Below are 21,476 nucleotides of genomic sequence, written 5' to 3'. Positions count from 1 at the left end.
TTCGGGCTGCTAGAACTAGATAGCACAGGCTGGGAGGTTTCTGAACAACATAAATTTACTGCTCAAAGATCTGGAGGCTGCAAATCTGAAATCAGGATGCCAGCATGGTTGGGTGAGCACCCTCTTCTAGGTCACAGTCTTTATGTGGTGCCTTCATATGACAGAAGTGGCAAGGGAGCTCCCTAGGGTCTCCTTAATAAGGGCTAATCCCATTCATGAAGGCTCCACCCTCATGACCTAAGCACCTGCCAAGGCCCTACCTCCACATACCACACATTGGAGATTAGTTTTAAATATAGGAATTTTAAGGAGACACAAACATTCAGTCAATAATACAAATGATTGAGCAATATTTCTGAATTTTAAAAAACATTAATGCATCATAAACTATAGTTAAAACGACACCACTAGGCTCAATCTAAGCTTAACTCATTGAAATATGCCAGACTCAATTGCCCAAAAATGGTCCTGTAACCATACATGTATATATGCAGAAATGGGGATGCCTGGGTGGCTCAGTCATGAAGTATATGCCTTTGGCTCAGGTCATGATCCCAGCGTCCTGGGATCGAGCCCCGCATCAGGCTCCCTGCTCAGTGGGAAGCCTTCTTCTCCCTCTCCCACTCCCTCTGCTTGTGTTCCTATTCTCACTGTGTGTCTCTCTCTGTCAAACAAATAAATAAAATCTTTATATACAGAAATATAAATTTCTCTACACACACATACACTTAGCCTTCCATACTGCGTATATGTTATAGAAATGTCTATCACTCTTTTTTCCTGTTGCTAAAAAACACATAACATTAAAATTACCATCTGAGCCATTTTAAGTGTACAGTTTGAAAACATCAAGTATATTCATATTTCTGTAAAACAGATCTCCAGAACTTTATCATCTGAAAAAAAAAGTTCATTTCAAAGTTTACACCCATTAAACAACAACTCCCATTTCCCCCCTCTTCCCAGTCCTAGCAACACCCCCCCCCACTAATCACCACTTTATTCTCTGTTTCTATGAATTTGACTACTTTAGATACGTCTTATTAAGTAGAATCAAACAGCATTTGTCTTTTTGTGGCTGGCTTATTTCTCTTAGCACAATGTTTTCAATGTTTATTCATGTTGTAGTTTTGATGGGATTTCCTTTTTTTTGAAGGCTGAATGATATTCCAACATATGTATAGATTACTTTTTTTTACCCATTCACCCATCAATGGGCATTTGGATTGCTCCCACCTATTAGCTATTGTGAATAGTGCTATGTCCATGACCATGCAAACATCTCTTCTAGACTCTACTTTCAAAAGTATGGGATTCATTGGAATTGCTGGGTCAATCCAGTGGTCCAGTTTTGAAGAAACTTCCATCTGTCTTCTATTATGGTTGCACCATTTAACAATCACCAACAGTGCCCAAGGATTCCAATGTCTCTACACCCTTTTGAACATTTGTCATTTTCTGTGTTTTTTGATAGTAGCCAACCAAATGGGTGTGAGGTGGGATTTTTTTGTAGTTTGGATTAACATTTTGGACATTTTTTTTTTTAAGATTTATTTATTTGACAGAGAGAGAGAGATCACAAGTAGGCAGAAAGTCAGGCAGACAAAGAAGTGGAAGCAGGCTCCCTGCCGAGCAGAAAGCCTGATTCAGGGCTCAATTCCAGGACCCTGAGATTATGATCTTGAGCTGAAGGCAGAGGCTTAACCCACTGAGCCACCCAGGCACCCCGGTCATTCTTAAATAATAAAAAGTCCTTTGGTCTTTTTGAGGTCCAAAAAACAATCTCATTTTAGCAAATGTGGTAGGCAAAGTAACACCAACTACTTCCACAAAGATGCCCTAATCCCTGGAACCTGTGAATGTGTTTTGCTACACTTCAAGGGGGAATTAAGGTTTCTAGTCAGCTTCCCTCAAGCCCCCAGGGGGCCTGTGACTCCTGCAGGGTTAGCAGAGGTAGAAGCTGAAAGAAGATATAAGGGGCAGGAGAGATCATCCTTACCAAAGGCAGATATAGGACGATGCTTGCATCTTCTGGGTGGGACAGTCTCCCAGCAATAATTGTTTCTCTTCAACAGTGCTTTGTGGAATCCTCAATCAAAGTTACTCCTGCTGGGCCCTTGGGCAATCCTTGCCTCTGGCCAGGTGCTCCTTATCCCATCTTCACCCTCTGAGCCAGTGGTACATTCCAGCCTCTTTTGGCTGATGACCTCTGTCCTTTGGCAAGAAGCCTTTAAAGACAAGCCTTTTCCGACAACCCCAAGGTCAGATCATTCCACCATTCCTCCTGGCTCATAAGAACACTCTGGCATCCTCTCTCCTCTTCCATCAGGGATAAATGTGTGGTTTTCTCTCTATTGCTTATGTATCTTTGCTTGGCCATCAGCAGGGCAGTTCAAACCATAGCCCTTAATATTTTCAGGGAGGAAAAAAGTGCTTAAAATTCACTAATGTGGCTGATTTTATAATCCTGAGCTTCTGAACAATGGCCTGGATTCTTTCAACATTTTCTTATGACAAGCATTATGAACCACCTTTCTGTTCTTGCTTTTAGGGACTTTTCCTAAGTCCATTCTTAGTTAGCCAATATATGTTTATATAATATATCTATGGATAAGTTAGAAATAGTTTCACGCAGTAATAATATGGTTGCTGTTGTGGTAAAATGCAATGTTGGTAAGAACTTAGGAATCTTGAAATAATTTACATTTTTTCCTTAAGTAGTGTATTTTCAGAGCTATTTGCAAAGTGTGTGTTCTCTGAACATGTCCCCCAAACCTATACCCTTTCTGACTTTAGTATTTGTGCTGCCGAAGCGAGCACTACCCTTTCTGACTTTAAATTCAATATCATTGCCTAGCTCTATAGACAAAAGAAACACCTTACAAGAACCCTCAACAAATTTCAAGTGACTTTAGCCACCACTTCCTCTCTTCTTTGCACATCTTGTCCAAGTTTAAAGTTCTCTAATGAGTGCAAAGGATTTATACATCATGAGAAAGCTTATTGTTGACGTCATTTATGATAGACTCTTAAATCCAGAGAACAAACCAGAGGGAGGTTGGTAGGGGGAATGAGTGAAACAGGTGAAGGGGATTAAAAGGTACAAACTTCCATCTATAAAATAAATAAGACACAGAGATGAAAAGTACAGCATAAGGAATATAGTCAATAATATTTTAATATTGTTATATAGTGACAGATGGTAACTATACTTATCATGGTGAGCACTGAGTAATGCATAAAATTGTCAAGTCAATGTACTGTACATTTAAAAATAATATAACATTGTATGTTAATTATGCTTCAATAAAAAAATGTAACACCTCACCCCCAAAAAAGGGGAAAAAAGGAAAGCTTTAAGGATAAATTAAATGGTGTATTTTAGACCTAGGGCTTATAACTGAGTTAATTTGGGTAAATTTTTTGAGTTTTTATTCTACTCTTGGCACTCAGATTATTTTATATTTCAATAAAAACAAAGAGACAGCTTGGGTTTTGTGAGGAAGGAATTTGTGAAAAGGGCATGTCTTACTGACCAGTGAGTCCATTACATCATTTGTACACCTGCTATCTACAGGCGCTGTGTCGAGTGCCAGGACACAAAGGTAATCAACCCTGGCAGTCTTTCTGGCCTTGGAGAGATTTTCATATTGCAAAAGAGAAGGTCATGCTTTGAAATCTCAGAGTTGAGGATGGAGGAAGAGAGAAGACACAATGAACACCCAGAGAAGAGGCAAGAAGGACTTGAAGCCAAAATGGAGTCTAGACATGATATGGAAGGCACTAGAATCTGAAAATAAGTGAGGGTCTAAGGCTGGGAAAGTGTAATCAAAACAATGGGTGAAAAGAGGCTCTGTTCCACAAGACAGGAGTCTATACCCAAAGCAAAGGGGAAATTTTCTTATGAAATTTGGTCCAGCTCTCAATGAACACCTTCGGCCAAGTCATGTAAATGGAAAATGTGAAAGGGAAGTTCCTGTCCTCCTAAGCTCCTGTACAGCCTTTCTAAGCCTTAGTTTTTCTCATTTCTAAATCAGGAATAATAATACCTATATTATATACCTGTTGTGAGGATTTGATTTTATGTATATAAAATGGCCTGCATAGTGTCAGGAACTTAATAGCTGTGAATGTGTTGAGCAACTATTTTGCTCCTGTTGTTGCTATCACCTGTAAATAAAGCTAAGTGTCATAATTGTGGATCCCGTGGATTGGCTCTTTCAATCCTCATTTCACCCTCACTTTGGGATAACTTCCTGTTCCTGTGAAACTAGGAACTATATTTCCCAGACTTCTTTGCTTGTAGGGTCTTAATGCCAGATGAGATTCACCAGTTAGAGGCAATCACTTGAGATTTGAAAGATGAAAGGAAGAGGAAGCCATCTTCCAGTTGCTCCTTCTTTTGCAAATTTACTACATTAAGAGGGGCCTGAGGCATGGGCAGCAATGGTGGAAACAGCAGCTAGACCACCAGATCCCTGTGGGATTTTGACACCAACAAGTGGTAGCTCCTGATTTCCACTCCTCCAGCCCTGCTGGTGTCTTTGTAAGTATCTAAGTCCCATATTAAACCCATGTGTCTAAAGTACGTAGAGTAATGATTCCTGTTTCTAGAACTGAATCCTGACTTACTTAGAAGTGGATGTTTCATCTAAAGAAATCTCATATGTAAACTCCCATGAAGGACTTTATTTTGTACTACTGCTTCAAAATGGCTTAGATTTAAATCATGAGTTAATTCCCATGTTTAAACCAATTCAATGTTCTTCTTAATGCCATTTTCTTTGAGAACTGTTAACAAAATACAATTAAAGTGTTCTGGAACTTTTAAAAGTTAACTCCAAGTACCACACTGAAAGAGGCAGAGTATATTTTTTTATTATAACCCAGCCATTGTCTTTCTTTATACTTTCTTTGGTTGAGAGGAAAATGGTCCCTGAAATAACTTTGCCTCCTCATAACTGTTCTTCCTTCCTTTCTTAGTATCAAGAACCCCAATTTTTAGCTAGGGACACTACTATCCAGCTAAAATTTATTCCCACTCTCCCTTAAAGCCACACATAACCATAGGACTAAGTTTTGGTCAGTTAAATATAAGAAAAAGTGTTTTGTGTAATTTCTAAAAAGAGTCTTTAGAAGGAGGGTATAAACCCTCCTTTGCTCCTTCCTCCTTTCTGTTGGCTGGAGTTATGAATGTGATGACAGGAGCATTAACAGCCATCTTGGGTCATGAGGCATTATAGTAATCATGGCAGAATAGAAGAGAATGAACCCATTGCTTACAAAGCTGCTGTATAAGACTGGATTGTTTACCTCCAGATTCCTTTTACATCAGAAATAAACGAACAATCTCAAACCTTAAAAAAGTCATTGTTATTTTGTTTCTGTTTTGTTATTACATGTAGCCAAGCCTATTCCTAATTAATAATAAAGGAACAGCCAAACTTCTTCTTTTCCTATCAGCCATGGACTGTTTCTCAGTTTTTAAAAAATAGTGCATTCTCAAAAACTGCCTCATTACTAAGACACAGTAGGACATGCTGCTAAAAATGTTGATCTGGGTTTAAAATTAAAGACATGAAGTGATTTCACAGAGGCCAATTCCATGTACACAGCCGCAAAATTTGCAAGCCAGATGAATAACTCTGACTTACTCATATGGTTGAGTAAAAAGTAAGTCCTCAAGCATAGCTGATGATCCATTAGGGCTAGAGTTATTGATTCAGTGTGGCTGAATTTCAGGTTAAACTGTCTCTCTGTTGGTCATCATGTGACCACACCACAACTGACAGCACATCCAACGGTACAATCTGCTTTGCAGCTCTTTATTCCAGAGCCCATAGATCAGAGGGTTAAGACATTGGGCAAATGCAAAGACTCCAAAAAGCACCAGATTTAAAACAAAGAAAAACAACCCACACATCTTTCCCAAACCTATGAATATCAGGGTTGGTATCACATGTAAACCCATCTGCACTAAATGAATAAGGACTGTTTTCCTTGCTTTGATATTTGATCTATTAAAATGGCCAGCCCGTTTCCCTTCTTGGTAGATCAGAGAGTAACTTACAAGAATGATGGACAGAAGAAGGAAAAGGAAAACCATGCCAATGGCTCTGGCAGCAGAGCCATTCAAGATCACAGGGCAAAGGGGTTCAGATTTTAAAACAGCACCCAGAGGAGGGCTAGTACCCTCTATGAGGAATAAGCAAACATTCTTGAATATAATGATTATCCAAGACCCAGTAAGAACCCTATACTTAACTGAATCTACAAAGGCCAGAGATTTCAAAGGCCAGCAAATAGCCAGGTAAGTGTTGACAGCCATCAAGGCCAGGGTGAAGAGGATCCCTTCTCCAACACTTAGCTGGACCCCAAATACCACCCAGCACATCAGCACTGGACTATTGGCCAGCAGAGCCCGCATCCCTTGGAATACCACCCCCAGGCCACAGTAGGAGGAGATGCACAGCAAATGGTGACACAGGAGGATGTATCGGGCCTCTTTCTTCAGCTTCGAATTCTGTGATACTATTGTGACGATGATGATAGTGACAGATGTGGCAAAGAAGAAGGCAACAGTGTACACAGAGGCCTTCACCGTTGCTTCCAGCCTCAGCCAATCTGATATGTTGCAGTGCTCAGAAGACAAGTTCATGATCTTTCAGGGCAACTTGGCTCCTGCAAGATTAAAGAAAAAGGAAGAGTGAATCTTAAAGCTTCTGATGTGGTTTTCCAGCTCTGTGATCTAGCAGAAATTGCAAGGAATACATTACACCTTTTTCTGTATAGAAGACAACAACTTCAGACAGCATCGACATGAATCAAAGAAACTGGAGAAATCTTCTGGGCTCTTCACTTCATTTCAAGAGAGGAGCACGTACTCCAACCATACAAAAGGAAAGTTTGAAAGATGTACTCTCAGGAGTCAGCAAATTGCTCAAAATCAGGTCAAGGTTTTATTCTTTGTGCATCCTTTTCCAACTTTGATTATGAGAACTTTTTCAACTCAGAGCCACAGCTGATGAACCCAAGTACTTGTTAACACTTAACGCATGCAAGGGTCTGGGGAAGACATTAGGGCAAGAGCTGTAAGGAATATGGGGAAGCCATTGATGCAGAGTCCTGAATTCATTTGGGTCCATAAGACATGACAAGGATATTAACAAAATGACAGCAGTTACAGGTAACATTTACCCAGTACTTTCTAGGGATCAAAACTGTTTTTAGAGCATATTCCTCACCAGCTCTGGGGCATGTTTTATTTTCCACAAAGTGGTTTTATTATGCACTTTTTACAGATGGGGAAATAGACCTAAAGAGGCTAAGTAACCTGCTTGGGGCCATATGGTTTTTGGGTAGAGGGGCCAGGATGTGAATTTCAGAGTACAACTCCAGAACCCACTCTCACAACCATTATAAGAATGTTCATGTCAAATGCAAGGTCAAATAAATGCATGCTATGAGTTCTTCTTTGGCCAGTGTCATTGGCTTTCAATGTCAGCTGGACCCCATTTGTAGAAATACTGTTTCTGTTGTTAAGCTGGAAGACTGCACCTCCAGGAAGGTTCTGGGATCTTGGGATTACTGAGGGACTATGACCACTGAAATGGTAGTAGACACACTAGATCTCCTCAAGCAGAAACAGTGGTAAGTGGCTGTGTGTTGCAGCCTGGCGATCGTCCAAATCTCAGGATCACTGTCTCTGAAAGTCTACTGTAGAGATGCCAACCTTTGCCTCCCACTATGGCTTTACTCATTCCTCATCACCTTTTGCATCACCTCCCTCATCAGAGTTGATTGGAACTAGGGGTACACATCTGACACTGAGCTGAATCCACCACTGTCTGCCTCTTAAAAATCTGACTGAAGAATGACTGAAAATCTGACTCAAGAGAACGGAGTTTGAGTGTGATGTTGAGTGATTGGCCTGCCAGTCATGTTGGCTCGTAGGTGAGTAGAAGAAAGTGATCGAGAAAGGTAAGAGAGAACCAGAGGGAACCACAGAGTCCCTGCAAGGCTCCAAAAGCCCTTGCAAGGCAGAGAGAGAACAGCATGGGCTCCTGAATTTCTGATTCTGCTGAGATGCTCTGAATTTTCTGTGCTGGGGTTCTAAAAATATAACACACCCCTCTATTATTTAAGTTAGCTTAAATAGGTTTCCCTCTACTACTTTAGGTCAGCCACTAGCATTGAAAGGATATAGAGTGGACCCTGAAGAGGCCCAGTATATCATATGGATTTCCTAAAAAGTGTATCACCGTGGAGACAGCTGCTGCAGCTTGCCGAGAATCTGAGATGCCATAACTCCTTATGAAATTCTTTGCCCAAGGCATCTGTTCTCCCCCTGCATATTGTGTTGTCACCCTTTGTGGAGAATTTCTCCTGTTTAGATGGATTTTTGTGCCATTGTTGTGCAGTCAAACTCCATGCGTTTATTCTTCTCTCTCCAGCCCCCAGAGAGGAATAGAAATGGGAATAGTCATTGTCATTGTCAAACTCAATCATCACGCTTTCTTTTAGATTTTTGGTCAAAATCTTATACCAGAACCCTTCAATAATCAACAGAAAAATGCTTATCCACAGGGCACACTCCTGTAACTGTCCTCAAGGCACCACCATAGACACCAAGGGCCCCAGTGAAGATGGCAGACAGACCCTGGTAAGTTAGAACTCTGCCCTGCCTGGTGGAGTCATAAGAACTGGGCTTTAAGCCTAGGTCTGTGGCCAATTAGGAATGTGATTGTGGATATCAAAGTCACTTTGCTTCTCTGGTCCTTGGTTGCTTACATCATAGTCATGCGGGATTACGTTCCACATCTTTTCTATCTACAGAGTCATCCTCACTGACATCCTCAAGAGCCAAATCTTAACTTGGGCCAGGAGATTCTGGGCTTTTTCCTTATTCTTGAGACAAGATTGGCCCTGCCTTGATTCAGAATGTCCCCATCTTATCCTCCATGGCTGAGCTTGAATAGAACTGCCAGCTCTCTAGGACAGGGCCTGCCTTGTCCTGCTAGGTCCCCTCTAGGACCTGAAACCCAGTCACTGAGTCCCTGAATTAGAAGGCCACTGCTGGCAGGCTACACAATTGTGACAGCCTGCCTGTCTGCCTGGGCCTCCCAACAATGCTCATTCCCGAGCTCACTGTTGCTGGGTTTGACCCAGCTGATGGGCTATGCTCCTGCATTATTCGGTCTTGCTTCCCATCCCCCATTCTGCCCAGAACCTCAGTCATGTCTTCAGCTTCCTTGTTGGATTCCTCTTTTTTGCTCAGCAGGGTTTCCCTGCTCCTGCCTGTCCCCCACCCCCATCATTCCTACACACCTGTCTGGCTCTTTCACAGCACATTCCCAAAAGCAATGAGTGGGGCTACAACTTGTAATCCTACACAGAGCATCAGAGACTCCCATTGCGCTTCCTTTGAAAAAAATTTTTACAAGCTTCTTTTCTCCCAAATTACTGTAGCTACAACTATAATAAACCCCTCTATTTCCAGATCTAATACACGCTTTCAGGCAACTGGTTTTTGTGGCTTTCTAGTATGTTTAACAGACTGATCGATATAGCACATCGTCGCATCATTCTACTCTACCGATCTTCACTGCACATTGAAACACACGATGCATATCCTAAGCGGTGAGCTAACCAGGTGGTAAAACACAGGTGCTGACATGCAGAAGCCTCTCACCCAACAGAAGAAACAAAATACTATATAACTAGGTAATAATAACCAGAAACAACATGTAGTTTCACTCAACCTGCCAAATGAGCAAGAAAGTTGGGTGTCTCCAGCAGGGTTGAGGAGTTGTTCAGAATAGAAAGGGTCATGGAGTCAGTGAGAGAAAGCTTCTTGGAAGAGCTGAGACTCAAACCTAGCCTTTCAAGGCTGAAAACGAAGAAAGCAGGACCCAGGGTGAGGTGGATAGAGACGAGGAGAGGTCCAGATTGCAAGCAACAGAAAATGGGAAGAGCCAGGCTGGGGCAAAACCTGGGAGTTTCAGGAGAGATGAGCAGATCCAGTTTGGGGGACTGAGGGCTTATTCAGAGGACTAAGGACAAAGTCCAGGACCAGATTTGGGGGACCTTCATTCCATTCCAAGAGTAAAAATTCACTTTGCACTCAATAAGGAGCCTTGCATGATTAAAATTAGGAGCAGCCATGTGACAGGTTAAGAGGACACATAAGATGCCCACCCTTGCCTGTACAGTGGGGTCTGATAGGAGCTCTACAGAGCAGGAAGCCTGGCACAGGACAAATGCACACAGTGAAGACACTACTACCATAGCAAGTGGCTTAGAATTCTTCTTGCGGACATAAAATCGCCGGGAGAGTTGCAAATCTGCAAAATCAACGAAGGCAAGTTTTATCGCCTTTAATTTATTTATGAGAACTCAGAAAGATGAGTTATTTATTCAGGATCATGCCGCCAGACAGAATTTCCCATTCTTCAAATACATATTCCTTCTCAGAGGTATATTTGCCTAACAAGAGCTCATGGCAACAAAAGCCATATAAGAAGTCCCCTTCTATATGTCTTATCTCTACTCATGGTTCATTCCTAGAGTCTTTTTCTTTGGAAATTGTAAAATGGAAATACCTATTTTCCTCCAGCCCTAAAGGTTCCTTTGGCTTCAGCTCTGAAAGAAAACCCTGGAGCTAAGAATCACATTTGTTCCACAACTGCTGTGATGAAATCAGAAGCAGCTGCAGCTGCCACCACTCCCTACAAAAATCCTGCTGGAAGCATGGTGGGGGGCGGTGGTGGGATGGGCGCCTAATAAAAGCAGGGAAACAATGGGTTCCAAAGAGTCCGACTTATGGCAAACCCCTGAGGGCAACATGCTACCCTTGGTGGGAAACTGAATATATGAACACCTATGGTCAACCCATGTATAAAAATTAAATGCTGATCCACAGCCCGTAGCAACCTGCCAGGAAACCAAGCCCCCGCCCACAGTAACAGGTGTCTCTTGTGACCGTCCAGGTAGCCAGACAACAGCCTCTGTAATAACTGACCCCAAACAGTCAGGACTTTATTAATGATTGGCAGCTTCCCTAATTCTTATCCCTGCTTCCAACTTAGGACCATCCAGAGAGAGTCAAATATGTCCCCCCACCCAGTCACAAAGACACCCCACTTCTCATTAGCCCTCCTCCAGCTTCCCCAGGCTCCCATCAGGGCACACCTGTAGCCTCCCATGTCCACACTAAGCTCCCCCATTCCTCTGCAGGAAGAGACTTTGTTAAAAAGCAAGTGACTGGGGTTCACTCCCTTGCTCTCGCAACCTCTGACTAGGTGGCCTTGGTTTTGCTCATCTGATCGGTCTTTGCTCGTCTTCAGATGGTATGAAAAGAAGGTGCTAGGGGCCCTCCAATAGCATGTGTACTTGGAGCCATTTCCCCAGGGAGCTAATGAATGGGTGGCAGCACATTCTTCTTCTCCAGCTTGTGCCCCCATGCTAGTCCACAGCAGGGTCCAGGGAGAGAGATACCTTCCACAGAAGGGCACTGCCTACCTTGTGAGTCCAGGGTCACTGAGCTGGGCGATCTCCCCCACTCTTACCTCTGAGGGCAACCATTCCTGAACAGACACCCCACTTTCGAAGAAAACCAAGAGAACGTTGGATGGTTGCTAATGTGAGGGAAGAATCTGGAAGGGAGATAGGAAGAGGGTAAAGACACAAACAGAATATAACAGTAGATATCCATGCTGACTGCTCACTATGAGATGGCTCTGGGGGGAGCTAGCTGACTTCTTTAATCTGCACACCAAGCCCAATAAGGAGGCACAATCTTTTTTCACATTTTTCCCAAAAGAAAAATGAGATATAGAGATGGGAAGGAAGCCATTCAGGGTTAATGAGCTGGTGACAGTAATACTGGAGCTTGGACCAGGCAGTCCACCTGCAGTGGTCATTCTCTAAACCCCCGAGGCCAGGTGCCCCACATCAGGGAAGGACGATACCTAAAGCTTGTGACAGACTCCCCACAACTTCCTCTCAGGGTGTTGCTGCTTAATGGTGAAGTCTGGCTTCCAACCTAATTCTTCTGATTTCTGAAATGACATTTGGCTATTGTTTGTTGAGTTTTTTCCCAACAAGACCTTACTGGTGCAGGTGAATTGAATTCTTCTTTAAAAAGAAAAAAAGACTTAGGTATTATGGTCTGAATCATGCCCTTTCCAAAATTCACATGTCGAAACCCTAACCCCCAGAACTTCAGAATGGGATTGTATTTGGAGACAGAGTCTTTAAAGAGGTGATTAAGTTCAAATGGGGCCATTATGGTGGGCTGTAATTTCATCTGACTGGTGCCCTTACATCTTTATAAGAAAGGGAGATTTGGACACACACAGACCCTACAGATGTATATGCACAGAGAAAAGACCATGTGAAGAGGCAGTGAAGGGGCGACCACAGAGAAAAACAACCCTGCTGACCCCTTGATCATGGACTCCCAGCGTCCAAAACTGTGAGGAAATACATTTCCGTGGTTTAAGCCACTTTGTCTGTGGTATTTTGTTCCAGCAGGAAAAAGCAGCTCCTAGCGACCAGCTTCCAGCTCACTGAGAAGGGCTCAGACTCTCCCATGGGTCCACCCAGGCTCTCCCCAGAACCTCCACCTGGGAATTTCTGAAGGAAGGAAGATCTCTGAGAGGAAGGAGGGCCTTTCCTTCTTGGGTGCTCATGGTCTGTTGAGTAGTGTGGGCCAGGCTTTGGGCCAGTATCTGACTATACCGCCAGTGGAAAGGACCATCAGCTGAAAACAAAGCTCAGAAATGATTTCAAATGCTCTGTGGCTGCCGGCAGAAGGCCAATGAGAAGAAGTGGCTACTCAAAGAATTGCTCTTAAAACCCTCCCTGGATGATCAGATCTCCTCTCCTACAATAAACATGCCCTCCTCCTCTCTTTAAACATGTCCTCCCCTCTGCTCTAATCGTGATCTTACTTCTTTGGTTATTTTTTTAAAAATCACTCCTGTCTGGGAAGCTTTGGTGATCTCCTCTGTTATTCTCCTCAAAGCAGGCAGGAAAGAAGGGAGGAAACCGGTGTCTGTCGAGCACCAGTCACTTGATATCAAGAAAGAGCACATAGTAAATATTAGCCGTGATTGTTGATCATCTGAGAACAGCTCACAGAGGTGATGTGGGAACTAGATGAGATACAAAGGCTCTGTAGGTGTATCCTGTGATTTCTGAAGGCAGCAAAATCACACATCTTTCAGAGTGCTTTTTCAGGCAGTTAACTTTTTGAGTTTGAACTCACTTTTTTATTTATAGAGGGAAATTCTCCGGCTTCCTTCCCCACTCTTTTTCTGACCAAAATTTTTATCTACAGGTGTTCTTCTAAGCACTCATAGGATTCATTAATCCAGAGACCTGACACCTTGCTTTACAAAAACCTTGCCTTTTCTGAGCTACTTAATGTGTAAAAACACACGTCTTAAAAAACAATGCACTTGTGCATGTTTACTTGAGGTTTTGAAACACAAGGCTGCCCATGAACAAGGGTAGCCACGTGAAACAAATCCCCAAACCTGGAATACAAATAAATATTCAAGGAGAAAGTATTGAAAAGAAGGTAGCTCATAAGAACAGTGACAAAGCTCTTTTCATTCTATATTAAATAATAGTAACTGTGTGTGATCTAACCTTACAGTAACAACGATAACAAAAAAGGACACAATTTAATGACACATTTCACTGTGCTAGATGTATCTGCAGATATAAATAGACAAAAGAGCCATACCAGGATTTCAGAAAAACATTGTACAATAATACTACCTGTAATGATATCATAGACAACAAACAACATTTCCATTAATCTTCATATGAGCTTAAATAATTAATTTATATTATATCACCAGCACACTGCCTAAAATAAGAGTCATTCAATTCTGCTTGGATGGACCTCTCTGCACTGGCGTGGACTAACTATGAACAAAAGTAGTGGTCTCAACACATAGACATGTATTCACTCCGCTGGTGAATTTCAGCTCGAGGTATCATCCAATTTTCGAAAGTTCATGTTTCACCACTTTGCTTTTGTCGAAGACCTATACTGGTTCCTGTTTTCACTAATTAAAAAAATGACAAAAAAAGCCACAATAGCCTTCCACAGTTGTTGGAGCCAGGATGGAGGCAGCATGCATCCCCAAGCGGCAAGAGACCCTCCCCTCACCCCATGTCCTTCCCCAGGACCATGCTCAGCATCTCAGCTCTAGGCTGCCAGACTTTTGAACACTGCCTATGAGCCTCACCTCAATTTATTTTGTGCAGCCACTAGGTCCTATGAGATCAGAAAAGTCTATGGGAGTTGATATTGGGATCTGGGAATGTTCACAAATTTCTCCATATAAATAAATGGTAATTGCTTCTTTGCTTTATGCCATTTTGGCTTACAAAATGTTTTCATGGGGGAGGGGGGCACCTAGGTGGTTCAATTGGTTAAGCAGCTATCTTGATTTTGGCTCATGTCATGTTCTCAGGGCCATGAGATCCAGCTCCTCATTGGGCTCCATGCTCAGTTGTAGGGTCTGCTTGAGATTCTCTCTCCCCCCCTCTCTCTTCTCCTATGCCTGTTTGCACTCTCTCTCTCTCTAATAAATAATAAAATCTTTAAAAAAAAAAAAAAAAAAAAGAAAAAAAAAAAAAAGGAGACATCTCGGTGGCTCAGTTGGTTAAGGGTCAGCCTTTGGCTCAGGTCATGATCCCAGGGTCCTGGGATCCTGCCTCAACAGACCCCACCAGTCTCCTTGCTCAGGGAGGAGCCTGTTTCTCCCTCTGCTTGCTGTTCCCCACTTCTTGTGCTCTCTTTCTCTCTGACAAATAAACAAATAAAATCAAATTTAAAAAAAAAAAAAAAGGTCTCATGGGAACACTTTAATTTCAGATAGCAGGATAAACCCTGCACATGTGTGCCCACCAGTGTGGATCTAAGAGTTGCAGACCCATCAGTATCCAAAACACACCAAGAAGTTTCTGACATCAGGGAGCTTACACAGTCAGAGCCCCTGACACTAACCTAGAAGTCAATAGACAGATGGTATTTTTCTCCCTTCCTCCCTATCTCTCCAGCCACCAAAAGTCAATATGATGTCTATAAACCACAAAAAGCAAACAACGTTCTATATGTTGCTAAGCATGTGATTCACTGTGAATGCTATTTCCCAGAATTTGAGAGGATTTTGTCTCTGGTCTCTTGGTTTTGCATTTCTTCTTGAAATACGCTGAAGCTATTTGATTTGCTTTGCTTTAAAGATTTCTTTCCTTCTTTATTTGTCAGGGAGAGAGAGAGAGAGAGGAAACAAGAGAGAGCCACCCAGGCATTCCTGAAACTATTTTAATGTTACATTATTGAATTTATTAAGTTTTTCAAAAATTAATTTACCTGTGTATCACTTTAACATTATTAAAGCTTATAAGTCAACAATAGTTGCCAACATAGTGAATTGTGCGTTTTGCTGGCAGGAAATCCTCTATACTATAGTCAGTGGATTTCTTTCTTGCACAATTAAAATAGTTGACCCATCCCAAGCAACAGCACACACGCTTTCTGCCTCAGCAGACCCCACCTGGCTTTAGCCATAAACCAAATATTTTATCAGTACATTCTTCGCAAATCTGAAATCAGCAGATTCCATGAAACTCTTTAGCTTTCTCTCTCTGACTCAGCATTGGGGATTGCTGTAACTTTCTGTCAGATTTAATTCTAATTCCCCCAATTAAGGTACAATGTAATTATAGCTATTCTTATTAACCTTTTTTACAGGCTGTTATTTGTTTCACTGGATGAAAAAGAACCCCCTTGGTTTTGAAATCCACGTATAATATACATTGCTTGTCAAGTACTCTTATCCGTAGTAGGTACCTTTGAGTAATATAAATTATACTTGATTATATATGTCATGCAAAGTCGATTCTCTTTATCTGAAAACTCTGATTTATAATAGAGTGTAAAACCCATGGAATGCCTTAACTTTTGCCTTCTCTGTAAATTTTTACTTAGCACATAGTTGATTATTAACTTGAACTTTTACTTAACTATTATATAATTGATTTATCTCAGTTTTCAGAATCCTGTATATTTACAAAGTTTCTTTGCAGGGATATAAGCCTCTGACCATAGCAGAGTCTATTACCATATGGATAGACTAGCATTTTTCCATAGGATAGTCCACTTGTGCCAAGTTATTAAAGTTCTTGATTATTTTTGTTAGCATTTGTATTGGCCTTTTAAAAATGGCAAAGAATTTTGAATCATATTTATAGAGCAAATGGCTATGTCACTATTTATCTTTGTGCTAATCTTAAAGTATGACCATTATATTTATCTGTTTATTTAATGGACTTATTCCCAAATAAGAAGCATATTATTATTATTAATGTTATTTGGCAAACATTGTTTATAACTATATTTTGTATTTTTCAATAGAAATTACATTGTAAATATTGGTGAAAAAAATATTAATGTTGAAAACCTCAGCTGTGTTATCATCCAACCACTTTTGAAAGATCAGAAAAATAAATAATCAGAATTTTAAAATTCATGTCCATATCCCATTTTCTCCATTCATACATTCACTCATTTATTCATTCATTCAATAACTATGTATCGTGTACCCACCTTGTGTCAAGCACTGTGCTAAATGCTGAGCCTGTGGAGATGAATGAGATAAGGGTTCTGTTTTCAAGAAACTTACTTCATTGGGGGAGGGAGAAATATATATCTTTCTTTCTTTCTTTCTTTCCTTCTTTACAATTTTGAAAGCTAGTTTCTTCTAACAATTAGACCAAAATGCACTCAGAATCTAGTTTACCTGTCTGATTATATTCTCTCTCTCTCTTTTTTTCTTTTCAGTTTCTGGTCTCTTCTGATTTGTTTAGTGTATATTTCTCTGGGGTCATTGTTATTATTTTATCATTTTGTTCTCTTGTTCGTTTATTCTTCTCTGGACAGAATGACAAGATGGAAAAACTCACCCCAAAAAAGAGAACAAGAGGCAATCCTGTCTGCCAGGGACATAATTAGTATGGGTATAAGTAAGATGTTGGAATTAGAGTTCAGAATATGATTATAAAGATACAAAACAGGGCTTGGAAAAAGCATAGATGGCACTAGATAACCCCTTTCTGGAGAAATTAAAAAATTAAAATCAGGGCGCCTGGGTGGCTCAGTGGGTTGGGCCGCTGCCTTCGGCTTGGGTTGTGGTCTCGGAGTCCTGGGATCGAGCCCCACATCGGGCTCTCTGCTCAGCGGGGAGCCTGCTTCCTCCTCTCTCTCTGCCTGCCTCTCTGCCTGCTTGTGATCTCTGTCTGTCAAATAAATAAATAAAATCTTTAAAAAAAAATAAAAATTAAAATTAAAAATTAAAAATTAAAATCTAATCAAGTTGAAATCTAAAGATATTAGTGAGATGCAATAAAAAATGGAGGCTCTAACTTCTAGGATAATTGAGGCAGAAGAGAGAATTAGTGATAAAGAAGACCAAATGATGGTAGAATAAAGAAGCTGGGGAAAAGAGAGATAAACAACTACTGGATCACGAGGGGAGAATTCAAGAGATAAGAGATACTATAAAGTGAAACAATATTAGAATAATTGGGGTCCCAGAAGAAGAGGAAAGAGAGGAGCAGAAGGTATATTTGGAGCAAACTATAGCAGAGAACTTCCCCAATCTGGGGGAAGGAAACAGGCACTCAAGCCCAGGAGACACAGAGAGTTCCCTCCTTAAAAGCGATAAAAATAGGTCAACACCTCAACATACAATAGTGAATCTTGGAAATCTCAAAGACAAAGAGAAAATCCTAAAAGCATCTCAGGACAAGAGGTCCTTAACCTACAAGGGTAGAAACATAAGACTGGAAACAGACCTAGCCACAGAGACCTGGCAGGCCAGAAAGGACTAGCATAATATATTCAGGGTGTTAAATGAGAAAAATATACAGCCAGGGATACTTTATCCAGCAAGTCAATCATGCAGAATGAAAGGAGAGATAAAGAGCTTCCAGGACAAACAGAAACTAAAAGAATTTATGATCACAAAGCCAGCCCTGCAAGAAATGTTAAAGGATTAGACAAAGGTGATTTTTTTTTTTTCCTCTGTATCCCAATAAGAGGATCGGGGAAGTTATTCTTTTTCTTGCATGAAAAACCCAGTGGGAGATAGGGGTACAATTGTTGATGTACACATCCCAGTGGTATGTACCCCACAAATAAATATTTGTGTCACTCTGATCTTGTGAGACTAGTTTCCATACTCAAATAACCTTCCAATAAAATTATAATTTTTTTTACCATCCTTTTCACCACCTCTTGGCCACTTAAACTATCTGCATCCATGGGCTCAGGCTCCCACTAAGTCCACTAAAGAATCAGGCTTACATCATGGTTATTGCCATTGTTATTGCCAATGTTACCTAACCTGAGCATCTACCTTGTTTCAGATTTTCAGACTGCCCTGATCTTAAAAGTGTGATTGTCACTTAGTCTATGTCTTGAATTCCTAAATGTCTGGTCACAAAACATTGAATATTATTTCTGGCTGATCCAGGACTGGAGCTTCATGAGGACATTTGCTCTTTCAGAGTTGTTAGAGTGGTACCTGGACCCCAAAGAAATCTGACCTGGTCAGAAGGTAAGTGTTCTTACTGAAGGAAGAACAGACTTCAGACAGAGGACCATTGGTAATAAAAGAGATGAGCCAAAAATGAGTGGGGACCTGTAGGGGACTTCAGTTTGTGTGACCAGAGCAGTAAGAATTTATATAACCAAGAAGGGGTGTGTTATCTCTAGGTGGTCCTCCCAATAATTATGCATCCTATTTTAACACTTGGAGATGGTTTGCTTGTAAGATTAAGATGCCTCTTTATATAACATCAGGAGTGAATAATTTGATTCTGGAAATGTAATCTATGGAAACCACTGAGTGTACTTACAGTTCAACAGAAAGGTATTAAAATAACAGCTGAAAATAGAAGGATGCTTGCTCCCTTGGAAGCAATGAAAAGCAAATAGTAAGAAGTTAATAATGTATCACCATTGAAGAAACAATGAGGCCCCAATTAATGTAATATCCTGATCTACTTAATAAGCATATCCCACAAGCTGAGAGATACTCAGCCATGGTATTTTTTTTTCTGCTGTGTGATAGAGTTGTGTGAGGTGTCTATAGTTAGTTAAATGGAGAAGTAAGGCATTTGTGGAGCTCAAAATCTTTTAGGAAAGATAGATGTCTAAGCAAATAGTTTCAATTCTATGATTTAAGTGCTTTAATTCAGAGTGCCATGGAAATCAGAGGAGGGAGTCTAATCTTCCTAGAAGAGTCAGAGAAAACTTCTCATTGGGACAATGTTCTAAAAAAATAAGGAACATTCATCCATCCAGCTGGCCAGCCTCCTATTTATCCATTTATTAGGTATGTGTTGAGTACCTCTGACTGTTCTAGATGCTGTGGATGCCCACTGAACAAGACAAACCAAGTCCTTCTTTGAGTGGGGTTGCCATTCTGGTGGGGTACAGATGATGTTACCAAGAGAAACACAGAATGTCTCCTTAAAACCATCCAAAATCAACCTTCAGATCTCATTTCTTCTCCCACGGGTATTTTCCTACTGAGACCAGAGTGCCTTGACCACTTAAACTGGAACATTTCCATCCTTTGTTTAAGTATAATTCTCATCATGAAACCAAAATATCAATTGACTGTTTACCATTACAATGGGATAATTCCAGAAGTGCATGATTAGATAAAATCAGGTTTTTGAAAATGCAGAATGGAGAATCAATTTCAAGCAGAAATAATATTGAGAAACATGAGAACTCCTTACCTTACATTACCAGTAGAGGTCTTTTATGCCCGTGGAAAAATGGGTTCTCTTTTCTAGGAAAAAAGTATATGGAAGACCAGCAGGAGTTCCTCCGAGAATCCTGGGAAGAACTCCCAATACCCAGCTCTAATGGAAGTGAATCAAGCGAAGTCTCTCACTTCACATCCTCCCAGGCGCCTGAGTCTTCAGATCTAGGGCTCCTTCTGGGCTGGCTGCAACAAGTGTCACCCTATGATTCCCAGTGCAGAGAGCTGCAGGACCTCAGAGAAAGCGAGGATTTTTTTGTGGTAACCACTTCCTGAAAGAACACTCCACGTCTTCTGTCCAAGAGGGAAGTGGAGGAACCAAAGGCCTCCCCTCTTTCACCCCTTCTGGGGTTGGAACCCACTTCATGGTGTTTGAAGGTGACAAGAGAAAGCACTTCCAGAGAAAGCTAAAAAGCTTCTCTACCCCAGCATAAGGGAAACATTCAAGCCACTGGAAGTGGCAGTTTTGAGCCAGACTAGCCTTCAAAAATCTCATGTTACATCTATAGAAATGACCACAATTTCGTAACAGAGGCAAGAGAACTGCAGTTAGAAGCTTCTGCAAGGCACAGTTGGTTCCATTCTGAAAATTCATATTTCCTGTTTGCCAACATGTCTGCTTTAAGTCTCTCAAGCTGCTAATTACACTGCAAGTGTTACACACCGACTTCTCCTCATATTTATAGCCTCATTTCTTTTTAAAGTTATTCAAGTAATATGTTTGTTGTCAAAAACATAAAATAACAGATAGGCATAACTAAGAAAAATCAAAATCCCCCATAACTCCACTTGAATATAAGCACTGTGGGCACTTTGCAGTACATCCTTCCAGCCTTTTTTCTGTGGTGAGAATGAGCTTCTCAACATCCATTCCACCCCATCCCATTGTAGAACATCCATGCAGATCTCTTGGGATTTACCCCATATCTACCTCCATTATGGAGCCTGATTTGGCTAAACTAAATTACGATAATCCTAGGCCCTTGCCACGGTGTTTGTTTCAGGGATCAGCACCTAATCCAGACCTAAGCCAATACAATACATTTGACCACCAAGAAAGGCACTTGATCAAGATGGTCCAATCAGAGCAAAGCCCAGGCTCCCCCAAAAGGTCAAGAGAGAGACACTCATCCCTTCTCTGTGTTTGGACAACAGGAAGCTGTTGGTGGCCAGCTTGCCAACACAACACAGACCCACTTTCAGCAGAGGCAAATGCTTCAGAAGGCAGAAAAGAGATATAAAAAAAAATTAGGTTTTTAAGGAACTTTCAGAGTTGCTAAATTGAGATAACACCAAAACCTATCTTATGTCTGGAGTTTCTACTTATATGAGCAAATTCATTTGCTTGTTGAAGTCAGTTTAAATTGAATTTTCTATTACTTGTAACTTGCATCTTAAATGACTCATAGAGATATTTTTATTAGGATGAGGCTATATTGCACACACTGTTTATAACTTCCTGCTTAAAAATATATAATAACCACCCTTTCTTTTTAAGATAAATATACTTTTACAAAATCATTAATTGCACTTGTCTACTGCAAATCATTTCACAACATGCCATGTGCCTTTTATCTTGGATATAGTATTGTTTGTTTTTACCGTTCTGAACTTTTA

General features: G+C 41.0%; 1 protein-coding gene across 1 annotated transcript; it reads right to left on the bottom strand.

Moving 5' to 3' along the window:
• Positions 1-3,252: 3,252 nt before the first annotated feature.
• On the bottom strand, positions 3,253-20,282 carry LOC101671319 (proteinase-activated receptor 1-like). The gene is made up of 2 exons (XM_004773432.3): positions 19,834-20,282; positions 3,253-6,681 (listed from the first exon to the last, which is right to left on the bottom strand). Exon 2 carries the CDS (start codon positions 6,656-6,658, stop codon positions 5,744-5,746), a length of 915 nt encoding a protein of 304 aa, XP_004773489.2. The 5' UTR covers positions 6,659-6,681; positions 19,834-20,282; the 3' UTR covers positions 3,253-5,743.
• Between the last annotated feature and the right edge of the window lie 1,194 nt (positions 20,283-21,476).

This window comes from Mustela putorius, unplaced genomic scaffold, assembly GCF_011764305.1.
Source record: "Mustela putorius furo isolate JIRA1106 unplaced genomic scaffold, ASM1176430v1.1 tig00000275_pilon_pilon_pilon, whole genome shotgun sequence".
In the NCBI taxonomy this organism is placed as follows: Eukaryota; Metazoa; Chordata; class Mammalia; order Carnivora; family Mustelidae; genus Mustela; species Mustela putorius.
Note: the sequence above shows the minus strand (reverse complement) of the source record. Positions and strands in the feature narration are given on the sequence as shown.